General features: G+C 48.0%; 1 protein-coding gene across 1 annotated transcript; it reads left to right on the top strand.

Annotated features, from left to right (window-relative positions):
* The first annotated feature begins 2,808 nt into the window (after positions 1-2,808).
* LOC131284485 (neural/ectodermal development factor IMP-L2) lies at positions 2,809-21,158 on the top strand. The gene is made up of 3 exons (XM_058313344.1): positions 2,809-2,854; positions 20,179-20,477; positions 20,570-21,158. Exons 1-3 carry the CDS (start codon positions 2,809-2,811, stop codon positions 21,122-21,124), a joined length of 900 nt encoding a protein of 299 aa, XP_058169327.1. The 3' UTR covers positions 21,125-21,158.
* The last annotated feature ends 465 nt before the right edge of the window (positions 21,159-21,623 follow it).

Below are 21,623 nucleotides of genomic sequence, written 5' to 3'. Positions count from 1 at the left end.
TCGTCGCTGCGCGTTAGGATGCTGAGGATGAGGCGTAGTCAAAGGATTTTCTGTTGGAGCTGCTCAATGCCAGACGAGGGTAACGTATCGAACCTTTTTTACCCACATCCTCCCATTCAACCCCCTCCCCATGCCGTACGCATGTCATTTGGATCCACCGGGTGGAGCCGTTCTTTATTATCATACGGCTCGTAACCTCACTTGTCTTTCCGATATTCTAATTCGTAGATGAGCCTCGTCGACATATGTCGCCGCCTGCCAAATGAAGCTGCGCATAGTATAACGTCCGTACCCGGGGATACTGCTATCCCGCCACAGGTTACACACACCTGAACGCTCTCCGCTCTAATGCAATTTGCGATTCATGATTTCGACCGGCAGCAGAGGACAGCAGTGGCCCCCATTTAAATGCCAAATTCTACAAGCAGTCCGCGCTTCGATTTCCAGGCGGTTCGAAACTCGGCGTCTCGTAGTGTATCGAGATCGCTGCTGGGGGGCGATTGCTGCAGGGCGTCGAATTCTCCGAGTCCGATTAAATTTGCTTCGATTCAGGGCAATTGAAAATCAGCGGGAATCCAGATGAGCACTGCCATCGAAATCTATTAACCGAATTGAAGGGGGATTAATAACGAATTTTCTAGGGTGCCAGTTTCGATGGACTCGATTAGCCCTAATGGCGGCCTCCCATGGTTGTGGGTGTTTGGTTTACCGCACTCATTACAAGTGTTTTTTTAAGTAATGAACATTATTTAATCGTTAGATTTTTTTGTCCCAGAGCGACACAAACAGAACGTCGCCACACTGCCTCGGACTTATGCTAATAGCAAACACCTTGAAGGAATGTCATTACTCGCCGATGACGCGCACGTTACGCACGTTACCATCCCGTCTAATCCCGCCCCCTCCTCGGTACGTCCATTGGCCGAGCATCGCGATCGGTATGGTTCAGAATTAAATTAAATAACTAGGTGGTGGGTAAGAAATCATCACCAATTGAAATGATCGATATGATGTGGCTGTCATGAATTAAGTCATCAATTGAACCGGCCCACAAGAAGAGACGAAACGCCAAGCAATCGAATTCCAGCCCGATGCCACAGGAAACGATTTGCTGCTATAGGAGAGTGCATCTACTACGAAAGTGACCATCCTGCGCCTCGGGTGGGCTTCACCACCAGCACGAACCAGTGGCTGTCCGTGTGCGTTGCATTACGATGTAAGCCAATTGAGGGAATATAAATATATGTTCTTTTTTTTCGTCTTGGCACGTCAAAAGGATACGCCTGATTTGTCGATCGGAACACACACACGCACATAAAAACGGCTCGGGGGGTAGTTAGTGATGCGTCATCGAACGGTAGCAATTGGTTCCAACGTTTCAGTTCATCTAGAAGAAAAGCTTTTGACTCATTTCAAAGAGCTTTAATTGCTGAAATTCAAAATAGTATTAAATTTTTACGGCTTCCAAAAACAAAAAATGTCAATTAAAAATAGAAGGAAATCACCCGACATCCAATAACTACATAAAAGTTTATTAATAAAAATATTCAGTTTGAGAAGGGAGGCATATAAACTTGATAAGAAACAAACTTCTATTATCCTTTAAAAACTAAGCAAACTAATTTACGATAGAATACGACAAAATAATATTTTACGTGGCAAGTAACCTACCATTTACTGTGAAACATATTCACTTTGTATAAGCTAGGAAATCATCGAACAAAAACTGCTTCCAAAATGGAACTGTACTTTGACTTTCGTGCAAAGGCAAGGATATCTATGGCCCCAAGGGTTTCCGCGAATTGAACAGAAGAGTTTTCCCCAGCCTCCTTTCTATTCATCCTCCTCCTTCCCCATCCGTTTCACGGTTTGGTATGGATTCTCGCTCTCTTTTTACTTCTCGGTTACAACCCCCTTTCGCTCACTGTACCAATTTACCTTTTTTCATATTGTTTCTTGCTGTCTTCTCTGTCTTCTCCGCCCGTATCCAACTCACGCTGGCTTCCTTAGATGTCGGTCCTTGTCTAACTGCTCTCTTAGATCTTTAGTCCGTTTTGCCTACAGGAGGCTGAATAAAAGTAGTACTACCGCGGTTTTTTATTTGCACTTTCTGTGTTCTGTTCCTTAAACCCGAGTTCAAACGCCTACTGACTCTCAGGCAAGCACTAATTATCGTAGCATGTTTCATTCGATAAGAATTTGTATGTTAACTTGGACTTGGACAGACACATTTTGTGCTTAGAGTAGTAGTAGTATGTATGGTTTATAGAGGTTTTGAGCCGGGTGGCTTCTTTCACCTCTATTGTGCTTAGAGTGTACCACACACGGCTCTCATTTTTGCTTTTAAGTACATGATGGTTTGGCGAAATCTAGAAATTGCTTTGCCTATTTGCAGATAGTATAAAAATATATTTCATTATAAATATTTTTGCATTTTCTATGTACATTTAATAATTTTCACGATACCTGTCAAGACAGTCGAAGCTGGGACTATACCGAACATACATAGTACCAGTGCTCACATACGCCTCCGATCCATATTTCGTTATGGATCTTAGCATTATCTTACTTACTTACTTACTTACTTATGTGGCGCTACAACCGCTGAGCGGTCTTGGCCTGACGAAGCTCCATCCGAAACCGCTCACGGTCGCTCGCCACGTTGGTTCAATTCCGTATCCCGGCTTTATTGACGGCTTCGTCTACGCCATCCTTCCACCTCAATTTAGGCCTACCACGCCTCCTCTGTCCTTGGGGACAGCCTAAAAGGACTTTACGGGCTGGGTCGTCCGGTGCCATTCTAATGACATGGCCAGCCCACCGGAGCTTGGCGAGTTTAATTCGCTGTACGACAGTAAGGTCAGTACAGCTCGTAGAGCTCGTCGTTATAATGGATCCTCCATTGTCCCTCCTCACATACGGGGCCAAAAATCCTCCTGAGCATCTTCCTCTCGAACACGGCTAAGAGGGTTTCGTCAGATTTGGACAGAGTCCATGTCTCGGAGGCGTATGTGAGCACTGGTACTATGTATGTTCGGTATAGTCCTAGTTTCGACTGTCTTGACAGGTATCGTGAGTAGAAGAGATTTCTCAGACTGTAATATGGCCGGTTGGCTGCCAGCACCCTAGCGCGAATTTCATCCTCAATGTTGAAGTCGGTGCTGACCTTTAACCCAAGATAGGTGAAATTTTGGACGACTTCAAAAGTGCGTTCACCTACTTGTACGTCACCCCCGCGTAGGCTTTCGGCAATTGTTGGCAGGGCCGCTGATGGTGCCACCACCATCTTCGTTTTTCCCTCGTTTATCTGCAGTCCGAGGTTATTCGCCGATTGCTCGATCCATTGGTATGCTTCTGCTACGTAGGAGAGTCTTCTACCAATAATATCAATATCATCAGCGTATGCCAGGATCTGGATTGACTTATAGAAGATGGTCCCCGAAGTTTCCACCTCCGAGTCTCGGATGGCCCTCTCTAGCGCTAGGTTGAAGAGTATGCAGGCAAGCCCATCCCCTTGGCGCAGTCCCTTGGTGGTAGCAAAGGAACTTGAGAGTTTTCAATCCACCTTCACCTGACAAGTGACGTTGGTCATGGTCATTCTTACAAGTCATTATCAGTCTTAGCATTATCAGTAACAGTAAAATTACCCATTATTGTAAGACTGATCACGTTCCAATTTATTAGCATTGCAAAGGTTGATGAGTTCTTCTTCTTCTTCTTCTTCTTGGCGTAACGACCTTGGTGGTCATGCCTGCCCGTTAAGGGCTTACGAGACTTGTTTCCCTTTTGTACGTGGATCGTCAGTCCTCTCGTACAGGGGAGGGGGTCCGGTCTCAGTTGGGATTCGAACACACGCCGTCGAGGTGGTGAGCCCCGGCGCTCATGGACCGATTTTCTAACCGGCACTACCGCTCGGCTGTCGCGGACCCCCGAAGTTGATGAATTCTACAGAATATTTTTTAAGTATAAATTGACCTTGAACTTTAGGGGATCGGGGCCCTTGCCGAGCTCGGGGCTCCCCGCGGCCGCTCAGTCCGCGCTACTGCATTAGATAAAAAAAAATACACAAAACTGAGCAGCGAGAGCAATGAAAAAAAGGTAGCCCTAGTTTTATTCCATCCCGTGTACTTTCCTGCGCGTTCAGCATCTTAGTTATTCTCCATGAAATTAAATGACCAATCGCAAGTAACATGCGCTCTCTTTCTCTCTCGCTCTCTCTCCCGTTTTCCCCAAACCGGGCCCCAACCGTTTGGATACTGTATACATTTTCATCAAGGATTATAAAAGGCACTAACGCTGGAGGCAGATATTTAATCGTGTGTTGATAGCCGCAACGATCTGATCGTCTTATAATTCCGGTGAAGCTGGAGAGTTTGGGTGTCAGTTTGAGAAGGAAACCGTACCGGGACGGAACAACTGTATTGCAACGAACTGTTCGTTGGTCGTAATTGCCAGGCAGGACACTTGTGATTCGATTGGTGTCCTTCGGAGTGTTCTAGGAAACGTTCGGTAAAGGCGGTTGGATACAGACACTTGTTCGAATCGGAAGCGAATCGTCGTAGTGTAGTGCGCGGTTGCCACGAACACGTGTTTTTGATTGATTACTCGAGTGTTAAGCTACTTTGGGATAAACAATATCAACTGTTCAACAGGTAAGGATGCTATGGACGTTGTGTGTTTTGATTTGATTGATCGAGGGCTAAGAGTGGAAAGAAAAATAAACAAGGGCAGTGATTTTCGGTAGCCATTTCGCGCATGAGTGATGTCAGTTTGTTAAACCTTATTTCGCTAAATATGAGGCACAAACATATGTGTATCGTTCTTAAATTCTTAAGAGTTACCAGTAGCCAATAACTTAATATAGATTTTACCTTTGTCTGTTTGCTCTTAACTATAAAGGTTGATAGATTTTTCCTTCTTCTTTAGTGTTGATAGTACAAACTATCTGCATGAGGCTTTCAATTAAAAATGTTTTTGCTGGCGAGTGTGGCTTACGAACAGGATTAACGGGTACGATTTATGGGAAAGGATAATTCATTAGCAACAGGTTGCACAAAGTGGTACATGCGAAGCACAATGCAACATGTTATGATTGTCGGGCTTACAAGTTGAAGAGCAATGTTATCAGTCGTAGCTCGAATGTGGACGGTTGGTAATCCACCAGTGCTTCACAGCAGGCAAAAGTGTTTACCACACATGGCAGACGACTTAAGACATGTTGACCGAAGCTGCAAATATGCTGCAGTGAGAAGAGATTTCCGCATTAAGTACATAGCATAGCCGGTGCTCAGTGTGAATTACCGGCATGAACCATTTACGGCGGGCTTTATCGTCCTGCCACTGGATAGGTGTTGCCTATATAAAAACGGACCGCGCAGTGTTCAGTTCACCAAAACCGTGTGTACCGGGTACAGTGGTCGCTCGATCTACTCAGCTAACCGGCGCTACTACCAGGTAGTAGCCGCTTCCTCCGATCGGTAACGTCAATACAAAAACGTTGTTATGGATGGTTCACGTGAGTTCCGATTATCTTTCCTTACGACGCCCATTTTTCCGTCTCGTGATCATCGCGTGCGTCGGGGAGGGCTTTATCGCGGGGCGGTAAACCTGCTGATGTTTCTTCACGGGCACGTCCGTCCTGTTATCAGCGAGACGGTTTCCGCTCCAGCCAGGTCATTCATTCGAATCCGGCCCGCCGAAACGGGGAGAGGGCAAAGCCAAAGCGGCGGGATGCTGCTGCGGCTTCTATGTTCTATTTACGAACTTAAGTGTTGTCGATGGTAGCAGCCGTTTTTTTCATCTTTTCTATCAAAATGATGTTGAACTTTGAAATGCAAAACAACCAACGACCGTTACGGTCGGTCGGTCGGGCAACCATTCAACTTTGTAGTTACACTTTTCGTTACGTATCGTTACGGGTCTCTTATCGCCTGGCCGGTGTGTTTTGTGTGACTTGGATTGGCGCTTTGGCTCGATCGAGGATGGATGGTAATATGTGTTTCTTACCTTATGCTCAAACATCGTCATAGGCGTGATTCTATTGCTCGAAGTAGACAGGATTGTGATTCAAGATTTCTAAAATTATTTTTCATAAGACCCAACTTGGTTCCCAGTTTGAACTTCCCATCAAGAACGTGTGGTTTCCCAACGAACGAAAAAGTTGAAGCATATTGCATCAGAAAACAAAGTGGAAAAATTGTGGCCGGGGAAATAGTTTACCTTGGAGTTTCCCCCTAACATAGGCAACAAAAATGCTTGTTCAGCTAGTTTTACATCGTGATCGCGCGTGTACGGTGAGCAAGTGAATGGGTCATTACACACCATTTACCTAACGTCACAGTACACATAATTCTACCTATAGTACTCTCTGATACGCAGCTCCATTGAAAGTTCCGTATCATAAGATATGTTCCACAAGGACGCTCCCGGGCGGGAGTTATCAGTACGCCATTGGAGATAATGTTTTACGGGAACCATTGTAGCAGCTTCCCGAACCTGTCGTTTGATTGATGCGAAATACTCTCTGTCACCATTTATTTCTTCACATCTAGAAGCTACCGATGTTAGAGGGCCGCCTCTTTGTACTGTAACATTACTATGCGCTTTTTCTCCCACGCGGGTAGGGTGTTGCAACACGTGGTTTAAATTGTTCGAGAGGCTACATCAACGACACCCACATTGGTTAGCTGTTTAGTAATTTCCCCTTAAAGGGCTATAATTGTCCAACAATCATTTATCGGAAGTCCGCAATCTTTCCGTGCGGGAGTAAGAGTGTTTGACGTTAGTAACTGGCTCGTGTGCAAGTCTGGTGACCAGTCACCGTTCTACGAGATTGATTTCACAGAACACACTCTGTATGGCATCAGATCAGATCGGCCCCATTGATCGGCTCCACTCCAATGATTAAACTGCAAACGCCGGAGGCCACTAGTGATTCATCAAATTAAACGCCATCATAAGGTATTACGACTGTCGTTAAGGTGTCACACGGTGCAACGCCGGGTGGACATTGCGCGAGATTTAAAAAAAAAAAGTGTCCGTACTTAATAGACCAATTACGCCCCGGCTAACCGGTCCGTGCTGCCTACTAACTAGCCTTCTCGGAACCAGTGCTGTCCGGCACCAGCTGGCAAAACTAGAATTCCCCCTCGAATGGTGGAGGAAGCGGGTGGCATGGGATTCCCCAGCTCCAACGGATCGCGCGGATATGTGGTCGACCGTTGACATGATAATTTCACCGACCCCCGTGTGTACGTACTCCTACCCTTCTTTCTCGCCGCGGCCCATGGAAATGCCTCCTTTCGTTTTCAACGGCCTTTGACATGGCCTACGTGACAACGGTCGGGTAGAATGGGCTCACAGTAGTAGAACGACGTCCCTTCGGAATTCGATCTAGAGTGATGCCGCACCATTAGCTATCAATCAACGGCTTGACGCGAGTCAATCGAGCCCCGGTCCTTTGGCGGCTTTTCTCGGGCAGTAGTTCAAATTGAGACACCATATTGGCACGACTTGATTTGCATGCGAAAGTGAACGATCGCCATAACTAATCATTGCGATCGTTTTTCTTTTTCGTCTAGTCTTCTTCCAAAATTGATTTTTTACTGAATCTTTGTGTTTTTTGACATACAAATTCGCCCATTTAGGCTAAATAAAAATGATTTAATAAAGATGAAAATATTTCTTACAAAAAAAAAAAAAATCCCTTCACTGCCGGTTGCGGTGCTTCCACAGACCCAAAACCGTGCGCCACGTGGACCACTTTCACTGCCCATGGCGAAGGCTCCAAAAGAAACGATGCCAAAATTAGGAGAAAAAGAGAGATGGAGCCCACTACATATGACTCATCGCCCGGTGTTTCCGTCTCCCAAAACGTTCCGAAATCATTATCATCTCCAACTTCGGTTCATCTACAAAGGTCCGTAGCAAAGGTAGCGGAAGGTGAAACGGAAATTCCAGCCCATTTATCATTGAACTGGTTTCGCGCCGGCCACGAACAGTCGACCTGGGCTCTGCGGAGATCAATAAACTTCTTTTCCCGCAACCTTCTTCTTTTACACCTTCATTTGGGGCGAGTTCTGCAGGACGAGGCTAAATGTGCGTGCGATAACGATCACCTTGGAACCGAGGCGAGCTCTAGCTTTATCTGGGAAGTACGGAAATGCCCGAGCTGGCTAGGTTTGGTAGAATCTAGAAACTCAGACGTTGGGTTGAAGATCTGCTCATCGGCATCACAACCGAACGTAGGAACTCCTATAAGTATGATATAACTAAGAATACCATTTGACGTCATTTTTAAGTCTCAGAGGTCAATAGACAGGGAGAACACGTGCTGCCAAGTCCGTTCACTGATATCGCCGATCCAACGGTCCCGGTAATGTGCCAGTGGACGCTAATTCTGATTGACATCTTGACGTGTACATTGGCCGAAACCGTTTCGATTGAGACGGATGCATCTTGCCGCAGTTGTAGTGGCATCCCACAGGGCACATTGCCAAACGCGCCGGCATACAGAGCCGCGGCGACCCGCTTGACAAGCACATGACGAACAGCTGAGTGTAATATGTCATTTTTATAGTTACTTTGACCTTGATATCTGCCCCCTATGGTAGGTCGCGCATGTGTGTGTGTGTGTGTGTGTGGAAAGGGGGCAGCGGGATGCTGTGGCAGGCTGCGGAAGCAAACTGGTCTCGTTGCAGCAGTTGCAGTCGCGTACGTGAAGGAGGTACTGCACTATATAGCGCAGAAGTGTACGTGTACTGGCGCACGTCGACCTGCCCCGGATCGAGACCTGAAGGCATTATTGCGGTGAGCTCCCTTCCCGTGGGACGGAGAATCGGTCTTGTCCGAAAATGTTGCTCACGATGGGAAATTTTCGATCGTAACCCGGTTAAACCCCGATAAGGCTAGGGAAATAAACGCCGTTCGATGGGTTCCTCCATTTCCATCGCAATTGCAATCGTGCACTTCCAATCCCACACAGAGACCACACGCGGTAGCTAGGGGACACTCCTCGGAGAACGGCCATGCCAGCCCATGGGACGCAACCGATCCCGGCCGGCACTCATAATTGGCCGCCGGCGGTTAATGGCGGTTCGTGAATAATAAATTATCAAGAAAATGCCATAGAAAAGTCGTCGCTGGTGCGGCCATTGACGTCAGCGTGGTTGGTAAAGGTTCCGTGCCGGCTTGCCACCCGGGGCCCGGGATATAAGTACGTCGGGATCCACGTCGGACGGCCGGGACGAACGGTTGCCAATTCCGAATGACATCAAATCACGACAGCTATAACGCGCGCGCCCAGTGGCATTAAAGGGAAAATGAACTTCACCCTGTCAAGATCCGCGATCTAGGGACGCGATCTTCATTAGCTGCGCGATGCTGCCTGGTGCATGGTGAAGAGGTTGCTGGCGTCGATCCGGTCCGCGTCGGGCCAACCTTTTTCGCCTCGTTCGCCGGACGGTTGCGTCAGAGCGAATCTCGCGCGAAGGAAAAGAGGTGGGGGGTGGCAGGGTAAAAGAGACGAAAAGGAGAGAGAGATAAAACCACCACCCTACGAGTGGCTCCACCGTGTCTACAGCGAGCGATCTTCGTTCCAACGAGGGGGGAGGCCAACCGGTAGCCACTCGCGGGCGGCGGAAGTGCTGCTCCGCGATCGTTTAAATCTCGCGTGCTTCCCCCTTCTTCTTCTACTTCTTCTCCGTTGCCTGTTGAAGCTCGGACGCGGTTTTCGCGGTCGATCGTGAAGCCTAACGCGCATACACACACACACACACACACGCATACGAGCCATGAAATTAATAGTACATGACAGATATCGGATGAAAACCTGTATGTGACACACAGCAGAGAGTCGCCCGATCGCCTGCCTGGAATGACGGTTGCGAAAGGCAGTGGGTTGCTCCAGGTGGGTGGGAAGAGGAGGGGGGAATGATTCCGCGATGCCAATCGTGTGCGCACTGTTGCTAGGGTCTTAACGATCACGGGCTCGCCGCAGCCTCCCGACCCCGTGCATCAACCCCGGAACGCTACCTCCTGGCGTGTTCCGTCGGTTTTCAATGCTTTTTGTTACTTTCTGAAATCGAAACTTCACCACAAGAGAGGTACAGTAGTCTTCTTCAACTTCTTGTTAAAAAAATGTCATGATTGCTATGAATGTAAAGTACATAAGGTCTAACAACTTTATAAAAACAACCTAAAATTTGGTGAAGTTAAATATCAAACTAAGCTGTTAAAAGCTGTTCCTGTTTCACAATACAACAACTAAATTAATTTAATAAAAGATCTCAAAAATCTTTAAAATACAATCTATATCTTATCCTTTTTGCAACATTCATCTGGTTCAAATAGATGAAGGGTTCTAAAGGTAAATTTGAGGTCCTAGCTTGGATTAAATAAACCATAGAAGGTCCTGTCCATGAGATCTACTTCTTACTTTCTTTTAAACCCGTAATAATGTTATCGGATTCGGGTGTTGGGAGAATACGATTCGCCATTCGCCTAACTAAATATGATGTGTATGGAGAGGAAACAGGTCAATGCGGTTGTACGAATTAAAACAAAATTTCCTACGATTGTATCTAATGGGATTTGTACGATACAATTTTGTGTTAAATATATTCAAACAATTTTAAATTAATTATTTCAATTAGAACTCAGAAGATCATTAGAAAACCAATATAATAGAATCGATGGAACCGTTTTGCTAGCAAATACCATGTTTCAAACAACGATCGAAACGACTTTACTTTTACTTTACTCCCACTATTATGATGAACCTTCATCGAACGAAACGTCTAGAATAGAGTGGACTGTTCAAATTCCATTGGTAAAAAAGAAATTGTCAATTGCCCGCTATCAAAAACTTTCCAATACTGGGCTTTGTGGATTCTCGAATCGCACGAATCAGTGTACTGGTATGTGTGCAAAACTCCAATCCGTTCCGCTTAGGTGAGTGACATTACATTTCTCCATTTTACGACCAATGCCTGCTGTGATTGATTGATCCCTTCCCATTCGGTAGATACTACTTTTAATGGCATACCGAGATGGTTCCGTCATAAAGATTAGATCGGCGAGGCAAAAGGTTAATTCCGTTGAGCCGATCATGCCGATCATCATCGCCCACCATCAGCGTTATCGCTTATCAGCTTATCGGCCACAAATAGGCTGATAAGGGAAACGTAGATTTTCAATTAATTTCCGATGCAAACGAACGACCAAAACCGATGGGGTTTCCCATGAGCGGCTGCACAGGCTGGATGGGACTATTTGATTCAATTTTATTTTCGAATATCTTTTATGGCAAGTTTTTGGAGTTTGATTTTGACGGTGAGGGGGGTACTTGAAAGTGTTGAAAAAACTGGCTGATAATTTATCGAATTACTTGCCACCGTGATAAGGGTAATTATTTTTATAATCCACCCGTAAGTTGAAGACACAAATCACAAACCTGAACTACTCGTTTTACCCACCAAAGACGTTGGTTATTTAATCCGCGGGAAAAAAAAGTTCGCCTGGAGGCTTAAGATTAAGGGCAACCTGAAAAACAGATTACAGCGGCATCATCGGCTTCATCATCATCGAGCTTTTGCTGATCGTCCACTCCACGGGATCAGGCGACCGCGGGTGTACCTTGGCCACTTCCCGGACCAGATCACGCGATACGTTTCACATGTCTTTAATTATACTACCCCCAGTATGTTTTTGCCTCTTCCAGTCCACGTTTCTATTTTGTTGTTGTTTTTTTTTTTTTTGTTAGATGGCATTGTACTGCAAATGTGTCAAGTCACTGGTGAAGCTCATCCATTCGACGACAACCCGAAGCCCACTGTGGCGGCCCGAGTGGCCTATCATCCATCTTAAAATCCAAAAGCGAACGAGAGTTCTCAGAGACCACACTTCCTTCACTTTCTTCTAACGTGCGTCCTCCCGGGGATGGCGTCGGAAGCTTCCAGAACTCACAAGATAACTCATTAGTTGGCGAGTTTGGAGCGGGTTTTATGAGCAAAACGGTTTACAAAAGAACAAAAAAGCCTACGGCGGGGCGAATTTCGAAAGGAGATTCGCGAGATTCGTACAGTGATGGGCACGGATTAAGCGTTGCCGTCGGCATGCCTCCCTCCTACCGGCACGCCGCGTCCGTTCATTCACTTAGCAACAAATTGAATCTGTGCCGGACCTGGCAACTGAAGGCATCTGTGCAGAAGCCTGTATCCTTATATGTAGTCGCCGTGGTCGTCGAGCATGTGCCAACTATCCAGGACCATCGCATTTCAACCGCGTCGCCCTTTTGCATATTGAAGATGATAAATGAACTGTCATCGCCAACGGTTCGGGGCTTTTTCGGGGGCTTATGTCGGTCAAGTGAGATTTGTAAACTCTGCCTCCATGGTTTTTTTTTTCGATAAAAGCGGTTGGACAAGTTTTTTCAACGAACATATTTTCCAATGTAATTATTCGCTTCACTTTCCCGGCGCGAGGGTTCGTGAAATAAAATAAATTCAATCTTTTTAAATACACTCAAATGCGAGCCTCTGCGGAAGGTTCTGACCTCCGATGGCATCATGGCAGCCGCCCACTCCCAGCGCTCTCCATCGATCAGGGGGATTCGCATCCGCCGCCGAAGGATTGTATAATGCCGGTTTCGAGTTTGGTCCAGCTTGAACCAGCCATATCCCGCTCCAGCCGGGCCGACGTGCTCGCAAAGATGGATGATGATCACGTTTCATGTGAACGGCGGCGATCGTGAGTGCTAACGTCACCATCATCATTCGCGGTGAATGTAATTGATTGCCACTGTACGGACGCTCTGCTATGTGTGCAAAGAATGGTTTCAATTCGTTGCTCATTCAAAAGCGTACAACCTAGAGTAATTTGAAGTCGAGGTCCCATCGATACCAGGGCGGGCGTGAGGTACTACAGGTGAGAGAATTTGATTTCAAAACGCCATTTTCAGCGTAAGGAGGCGTGATTTGATATGGCGGCGGTTTGCTTCTATTCTACATTTCATTCCTGTCACGAAGACGATAAGATCAACGACACGATGGACGGCAATTTCATTGCAAATTAAGGTTACGATATGGGCGATAAGGGACCTCGCAGGAGAGGGAAGCAGATACCCGTTGGACAGTGATAACTGAGGGCGCGGCGTTAGGGGATGATTGATCGAACGAAAAAAAAACGCTGCGTCTGCAGGACAATGGTCTCGGGGAGGAGAGGTGTAAAGAAGAAGAAGAAGAAACACGAGCATACACGCGCCATGTGCAGGACCGTCCATATACTCAATATCTCGCACCGCACGCAGGTACGTAAGACGCATTCGAGGAAATTCGGTTCCCGGAAGGGATCCCACACTTTGGGATTGAGAAAAGGCACACACGGGTTTGGCCGGTGCGAGCCGAGAGCCAGGGCGGTGATAACGGCCCCGTCGGCCGCCGTTGGGTAAGAATATCGCCGTATCAGCATATCTTACGCCGTAACGCTGACGGAGCACCGATTCGATTTGAGTAACAGTCCATTTTTACACCGCTGGAACCGATTTTCTTCGGGGAAGGTAAACAAAAAGCCTGCCGGGTGTTTGCTGCGACATTGCCCGCGCCTCCGGGCGCCGTCTGGAGTTGCCTCGGGCCTGACGCCACCTCCAGTGCCTGCTGCCAAGGAATGTTATAGTTTTTTTTCTACCTCTTCTGTTCCTGCTCGTCCTCCTCTTTCTTCAGTCTCCTGGGGTTTTTACCCCCGGTTGAAGTTTCCGATGGCTTGTCCGGGGCCGGGTACGTGCCTTTTTTACGCTGATATGGGAAACTTTGTGTGTGCCCGAGTGCCGTTTGCGTTTTAGGAATTCGGCCTCCCGTACACGCCGGTGGATCGCTTTTGGATGACGAAACTCACCGCAATGGTTGCAAGGAATTCCTTGGCAGAAAGTCCCCTGGTCAGGAAAGTGGGCAAAACACGTGGAATGGAAGAAACATTGAATTATTCAGTAAAAACTACGGTGGAAGTTATTACAAGATATTACATTTCAACGGTTTGTTCCCCAACAAAAACATAAACACCCATCTCTAAGCAGAATATATTTCTAATCCATTTCAAAGCTAGAGTTCAATAGAGCTCATCCTTTCTAACACACCCCTTTAATGTCAGAATTCGAAACTAGCAGCAGATTTGTTTGTCTTAAAGATAAACCATCGGAGAAATAAAAAGCAGATGTTAGCATATTATAGTGCTATGTTATACAACACATAAATGTCATGTTTGGCAGAATTGAAATTCAAGGTAGACAGGGTACGGGACCTTGATACTGTCAGTAGAGTTCGTTCAACTAATTGGTGTGCTCTGTCGCAATGTCTTACCACGTTTGATGTATGCCATATACTTGTTCCACCTGCTGCGTAAATGATAATTGTTACTCTTAACGTTGTTCAGTTTAATCAGTAGCAGCAGCAGCAACAACACACCCCGTTCGATGCGTAATAGACAAAGCATAACATTTGCAGTGGAAACTACCCACCCCGGGGAGAGCCGTTATGATAGCTGGCCGATTCCATTAACAGTGGAAAGTTTCCGGAATTCCCAGAATATCGTGATCTGCTGATTCGCGGCCAGCTGTCAGTGTCGAAAAACTCGGCTGCCATCCGTTAAGTCCTCGATAGGAAGAAGAGCGTTGCGTTGTGCAAAGGACCAGGAGGAGGTGGAGGTGAACGTGACAGTGGTTGAGCCTTAGGGTTACGCTTCCGTCAGGGCGGGCTGGTGTTAATTCTTTATTTTTGGCAGTCTGTCAGTCAAGCAGTGGCCCAAGGCCTTTTGCTGTAAATTTGTGTAACGATGACTTTATTAATAGTACTTGGACCGTGGACTGCCCTCTGCCGTCGGTTACGGCGTAGATGTTATCCAAAAGTGACGAGCCGCCTCGGAAGACACGAGCCAAAAACGTCCCACGTTCGAGCGTTGCTCGGAAAATGGGGAGGCGTGAAAAATCACGTGAAAATCACATTTCACCTCTACTTGACACGGACCGGTGGTGAGCGTTCGGCAACTCAGCTGATTCACCGCTCCCGTCAAATCCTCCCGACCAGAGATCGCCAAAAGTTCCCTAGCTATATATATATTTCATCTACGGTCTCTGCAATGGTGACATATTGCACTGCACCTACGAATGCAGTAAATGGTCCAGCCTCCCTTTGACCACCCCTCCCACTCATTTGCTCCCAAGATATAAGGCGACAAAAAAAAACACAGGAAAAAAAAGGTGTGTCAAACGCGTCCGATACCCGGTTGGTCAATTGCGTTTGGGTGGAAATGGCCGATTTGTAGTGATTAATTTTAATTAACGGTCTTTAGTCACTAACCCACCACTTCCACCCGCGATACTGGTTTGAATTCCGCCCGGGCTGTGTGTGTGTTGATGGGGGACAGAATCGTTTTTTTTTCTTGCTTCAAGCTATGCACGTTCATCTCACGGTGACGGTCTCGTGACTGGGCCCTTTACACACCGTATGCACCACTGCCGAGCGCCGTGCACTTCGCTGAGCTGGACCCAGGCCACGGGTTAGACCAAGCGTGTAAATGTTTGAGTGTCACTTCGGTCAAGAGCGTACCACGAACGGAAACCGTGGTGGCGGGGGAGATACCGAAGCAAGAGGTGGTAGTAATGGACAAGCTAACGGATCCGTGGCTAGCTTCACGGTACCGCTTCGTCGCGGTGATGGGGTGAAGGGATGTGGATTTAAGAGGCAGCCCTAGAAACATCGTACGATCCCCCCTCGACGTGTACAGGCGCGGCATGCGTGGCGTTAGGAGGGGCGAGCGATGGATGTGGCCGGGCAAGCAACAGCTTCCACGCGGCTCCAATCTGTTTCAAGCCCAACCGTCAAGCCGGGAAGTCGGGTCCGAGCGAATGACGAGCCCCCGCCAGTTGAAGCAATTTTATGTAACGACGAAAGGCAAGCCAAACGGTGCTAATGGTTTCTGATCATGCTCCTCTCCCCACGATCCACGCCGATCGTTTGCCTTCTATCAGACGTGTGTGCTAGTGCTTTTTCCCCTTCGCCGAATTTGCTTTGGATCCCCTCGATTGAAGCACCACGCTTTTTTTCCCGGCATGGTTACCAGAAAGCTTGCGAAGCACGTGGAAAATGTTCGCAAGAGATGGAAAAATCAGACCATGCGGATGGAGAAGCCGCATTGTACTAAAGTCGCGAAGTAATCCAATATTAGGCGCCTTATACTTGTTTTGGCAAAAATTAACGTGACTTCTGACTTTATATCTGTTTGAATTTTGTACAACAATTTCTTGATCCCTGCAAAAATGTCGACAGTTTTCTAGCTTTATTTAGTCATCAAAGTTTTGATATTTCTTATGAGACTGTTCTATCAGTTAGAAACTGGAGATAATGTAGGGCCTGGGTACTAGCAATTAGTTTGAATATTTCAAACTTCTGGTTTACCAGATACTGGACGTTGATGATGCATCTGGCGGTGGCGTGCACCATTGAATTCAACCAAACCTCCGGGGCAAGCTTCAGATTACGTTCTAGCAGGTAAAAACTGCGGTTCTAATCACGTTGCCATGATTTATCCAACTTCCCGTCGATGCATGCTTTCGAATTATAGCACACGATGAACATGGCCCGATTACTAGCCCCGTGCAGCGGTCGAATGATAGCGAGAGAAAATATAGAAACCACGAGTTCACCGTGGAGAGGATGAATTCCACGAACGTGCTCGGGCCGGATCGTAGAGGACGACGTTCCCGTGATTTATAAACCGCGGCGCGGCAAACGGTCCGACTCAGTATACAACTCGCCTCGGTCGATTGTGCTACAAATATCTGGCCTTAGCCAAGCTACCACGCTACTCTTACCTTCTTTATCTCTCCCCGGTTTGTTGGCCGCCATTCGTTGCTGCAAAAGTCTCAGGCAAAAGCCGCATGGAGTGCAGAAGAACCATCGTCCACTACTAGCGGATGCTGATCGAATCGGTGCGAAAGTGAACAAAGGACGGATTTAATTACTTAGGCGCGGATCGATCCCGTGTCGTGCGTGTGTTGAAGATCCTGCTCTACGATTACCCTCACTCCTTGCGTTTGAGGGAAGAAAACGCTTTGTTCCTGCAAGTCATAGATAGTGAGAAGAAAGCGCCACCACGCAACCTCGGCAATCTTCACATCGCCACCTTACCCACTGCTCTTGACGTCAGCAATCGGTGACACTGGTGTGTACATGTACGTACCGTGTGTATGTGTGTCGGCAGTTTGATTGATTGGTCCCGCCGGGTTTTGGTTGAAGATTGAAACCATCTGCAGACTAGCCCCGTTTAATGTCAGCCCTCGGCTCGTACCGTTCATCGTTGGCATCGTCGCAGAATCTGCAAGGAAACACCCGCAAGCTGGCTACTATTACTGATACGACAATCTCCATCGCCATCGTCGGTGCCATTGTGGGACGATTGTGTCGTTGCAGCTGCCATTGGTAGATCCGAATTACGCGGCTCTAGAAGAAGTAGAAGCAGAAGACTAGAGTTTACCTGGAGGAAGGCGATCTTGTCAGTTTCGTCCGGACGCTACGACTGAACGCAACGCTTTGGGCAACACTACCGCTCGTGGAGAGAACGCTGGAGAAGAACAAACTGAATCACACAGGCCTACTTAGATTGCGTTGCTGTTTGCCGCTCGTGGAAGGAAAGTGTGAAGCGCGCGTTCGATCAAACTTGAACCGACAGTCGTCAAGCGCAACACGGTGTCCAGCACAATTGAAGCGCACTAAAGTACCGGCAGCCAGCACCACGGCAACGACGGCGGATTACCAGTTCGACCCTATGTTGAGCGCCGGCGAGAAAGTGAACCTCTCGGAGTTAATGTTGCTAAATGTGCTGATAAAACACCTCACAAACTCGAACGTTACATAACATACGGTGTGCTCGTGTGTGGGTAAGCAGTGTGCGTGTGCGTGTAAGTGGTGAAAAGGAAAAAGAGAAAAAATCGATTGTCCGTGCATGATCATCCGACGACAGGAGGCGGTGTAGAACAGAAGCGAAGCAGGCAGGTTGTAAACCTATCCGCAAGAACTACCCGATCACAAGAGGTGCCTAGCAAGAGGGAAGGAAAGTACCGGAAGACGTTCCGCGGGAAGTGTCCAAGTGTCTCCCGCTCGGAACGAAGGATAGACGGAAAGGAGGTGCAGATTGCGAGCCGTGCAACCTTGATCCCCGAACGGGGTCCCCGGACTCGTCGAAGTGAAACCGAGCCTCGCTCCTGCGCGAAACCGGAGCAGGCGCAGAGTTAAACGATCGAAAACTCATTCCCTCATCGTTTTGGTGGGAGGGAGGACTGATTGTTTAGTGGTGGTTAGAGCTAGGAAGCAAGTGGCTAGACCATCTAACCCGCAGCGATCCGCGCAGAAGAAGTCTCGAAGAGAAGCAAATAAAAGCGCTGGCGAAAAACTAATCAAGCAAAAGGAAACGGCAGATAAACCAGCAAAAGAAACCTCACGTGAAGAGCCGAGTGTAAAGAAATATCGTTACGCGACGAAAGAAGCCACGACACGCGGTTTGAAGCGCAACGAAGAAGAGAAGATAATCAATCGGAAAGAAGCCCGTAAGAACCGGAACTACGGCTAGAAGCGGGTGGTTTAGTGCTACCAACGAATACAGCAACCCGTAATACGTGCAATCTTCGTCAGCCGAAGGAAGCTGTAGGCAGAGAACGAAGGAAACGAAGAGAAAACCTCCACCGTTTTACAACCGCGCCAACTCACGTGGCAAGCGAAGAAAGTGAGTAGTCCAAAAGCAGCAAACAGTAACATTACAATGTTGAGGTTAGGGCGAATCGAAACGAAAAGGAATGTGGGTCGTTCGCCCGTTACGCGTCTTCCACCCATTTTGCGCTCGCGATTTAACCTTTGGAATTTGGCTTTTGCCTGCAGGCAGGCAGGCAGGCAGGCAGACAGACACAGTCCGACGGGGTGTTGAACGTTAGGGAACGTCTTAAATTTAGCTCGCTTTTTATTTAATTTCTTCCTGTCTCCGCTCGTTCGCGAGCGCCGTATGATTGTACGGTGCACAGCGTAGCACAAGACGACACAGCTCTCACCACACGGCTATCTTCGATTCGGTCCCATTTGCCGATGAAGTGAACCGTTCTTATCGTACAACGCGCGGCTCTTGCGCGGCTCTTGCGCGGATCGCAATGATGTCACATTTAGCGCGGCGATTGGCCCGAGGAATATTGATACAGTTGGCGCCATACTCATGTGATAACGTACGAAGTGCGTATTTCACGTGCGTGCCGTTTCCGGTTGTAAGTGGGGTGTGTGCAGGCGGAGGGAAACAGCTCTCACAACTCGCACGCTGAGATGACACAGCGCAAACGGAAGCGAGCGGATTTGATCTGTCTGCCAAATTGAAATCAGGGTGAACCGTCCGGTGGACGTCATCGCGGGCATTGGATTGGCTATCAGGGTCTTCTAGCCTATCTGCATTGGTTGGCATTTGGTTCTAAAAATAACCCATAAATTGGTCCAGTTTCTCTACTTCGACGTGGGCCTGTGTCGTACGTTCGTGGCTCTTATCGATGCACATCAATCCGCTACGGTTATTCTACTCCGACCGGCATGCAGAACTCGTCGTGACCGTGATGAAAGCATCTTATGCTCTAATTAGCGCGCCAACGGGGAGGGATACTGTTCCGTAAAGCACAGTCTGCAACAGAGAAAGGGTTTGTGGGAAGGGAAGCAACGACCGGATGGCTGCCTACCTACAACGAAGGTGTACACGCGGTCGGTCTGTCTGATGCAATTCCGAATGGAATTTCGTTCGTTCCTGAGGCCTCGCTGCTGCTCGAACACCTTGTTAGCATGACGGCGATAGAGCACGATATATGCGCACGCTGCAACGATAGAGCAAGAGCATGAAAAAAAGGCCCAGCTCAGCTGTTCTGGTGGCAGGCCTGCGACTTCACGTGCACCTTTTCCTATAATAGATCCGTCAACCCCTCCCTACGTGAGGTGTTCGGGTCGGTTCGTTCGCGTAACGTTCATTCATTCGCTCGTTCATTCATTTCTTCCGACTCATGCCGGCTACGATGGCTAGGGCCGTTTTTCTCTCAACATGACGCAGCATGCGCCCGAAACCAACATTAATGCTCTCACTAACTCACCTTTCCCTTTTTCTTTCTCTTCCCAGTCATGAACTGCTTCAAACGTTTGCTCCTGGCGGCGGCGCTGCTGCTCGCCCTGACGGCCACCGGCACCACTGGCCGCGCCGTCGATCTGGACACGGACGGTACGCTCTCGGCGTCGGCTGGTTCCTCGTCGGAAAGTGTCCGGGGACGCGACGTACGGCCAACGTTCGTGAAAGTTACGGCCGCGCCACCGGCACGTGCTGTCCAGATCCGTGGCACCACGGTCGAGCTGGAGTGCGAAGTGATGGGCTCGCCGACCCCCTCTGTCCAGTGGGTGCATGGTAGTGGCCAAACAGCTGACGTAAGTTCATCTATCGAAGAGAATGTTGAAGATAAATTAGACTAATCAATGATGTTTGTTATCTTTCTCTCTCTCTTTCTCTACCTCTCTAGTGGGAAGATGTCAGTGTGAACGTCATTACTGAGGACACTCCGACGTCGGTTGCCCGCGTGGTGACGCGCTTGGTTATTGATCGGACGTCCCGTGCCTCCCAGACCACCTACACGTGCATCGGTCGCACGGCCGGCCTGGAGTCCAGCTCGTCCACCGTCGTGTACCACGTCGACAGTGTGGCCCACCTGGGTAACTTCTCCGACGTGCCGCTGCTGCGCCCATCGCCCACCGTCGACTCGGCGCTGCACATGTTCAAGAACCTGAAGGGCGCCCGTATTACGCTCCACTACCGAACACTCTTCGAGAACATGGGCACGACCGTGGTGCTGCCGTGCAAGGCGGTCGGCCGACCGCTTCCCGAGATCACCTGGCTGAACGAGGAGGGCAATGTGGTCGGAAGCATGCAGGATCCGCGCTTCCGCACCCTGCCGACCGGTGAGCTCATCATCACCGGACTGCGGTGGTCCGATATGGGCTCGTACACGTGCGTCGCAAAGAACGTCCTATCGAAAGACGAGGCCGACACGTTCATCTACCCGATACGGCCCAACTAAAATGCACGGTTTGACCCCTCAAAACTTCGTCGCAAGTAGTAGCGTTAGATAATGCAGGAACGTTTGGAAATGAAATCTTATATGTAAAGCTAAGGATAGAAAACATGGAAAGAAGTAACTAAAGATAATTGCAACATTGCAACAAAACAAAACAAAAAATTACAAAAAAAAACTGGTTAGAACCGAAACACTTATGCCATTTACTTAACTTATTGTACGTTGTGCAAAACTAATGATACATTCCATAATGCTACCAGCAAACAAATTATATTTTAAAGAAACAACAGAAGTCGTATAGAAGAAGAAAAATACCACTTAAAACCAACCAGGCAGCTAAGCGCACTCGCTCAAGTGCAGCGTACTATTTTTAGTTATTTATAATATATCCTATGTCATAATAGAACATATAAAAAAACCTAATGTAATGTATGTGTTTTACCTGTACCGTACAGTGAGCGCATACAGCAAAACAAACCATCCTCTTGTGCTCTCTATGCGA

Source organism: Anopheles ziemanni, chromosome 3, assembly GCF_943734765.1.
Source record: "Anopheles ziemanni chromosome 3, idAnoZiCoDA_A2_x.2, whole genome shotgun sequence".
Classification (NCBI taxonomy): domain Eukaryota; kingdom Metazoa; phylum Arthropoda; class Insecta; order Diptera; family Culicidae; genus Anopheles; species Anopheles ziemanni.
The sequence above is the reverse complement of the archived record's forward strand: the minus strand, read 5'-3'. Positions and strand labels throughout refer to the sequence as shown.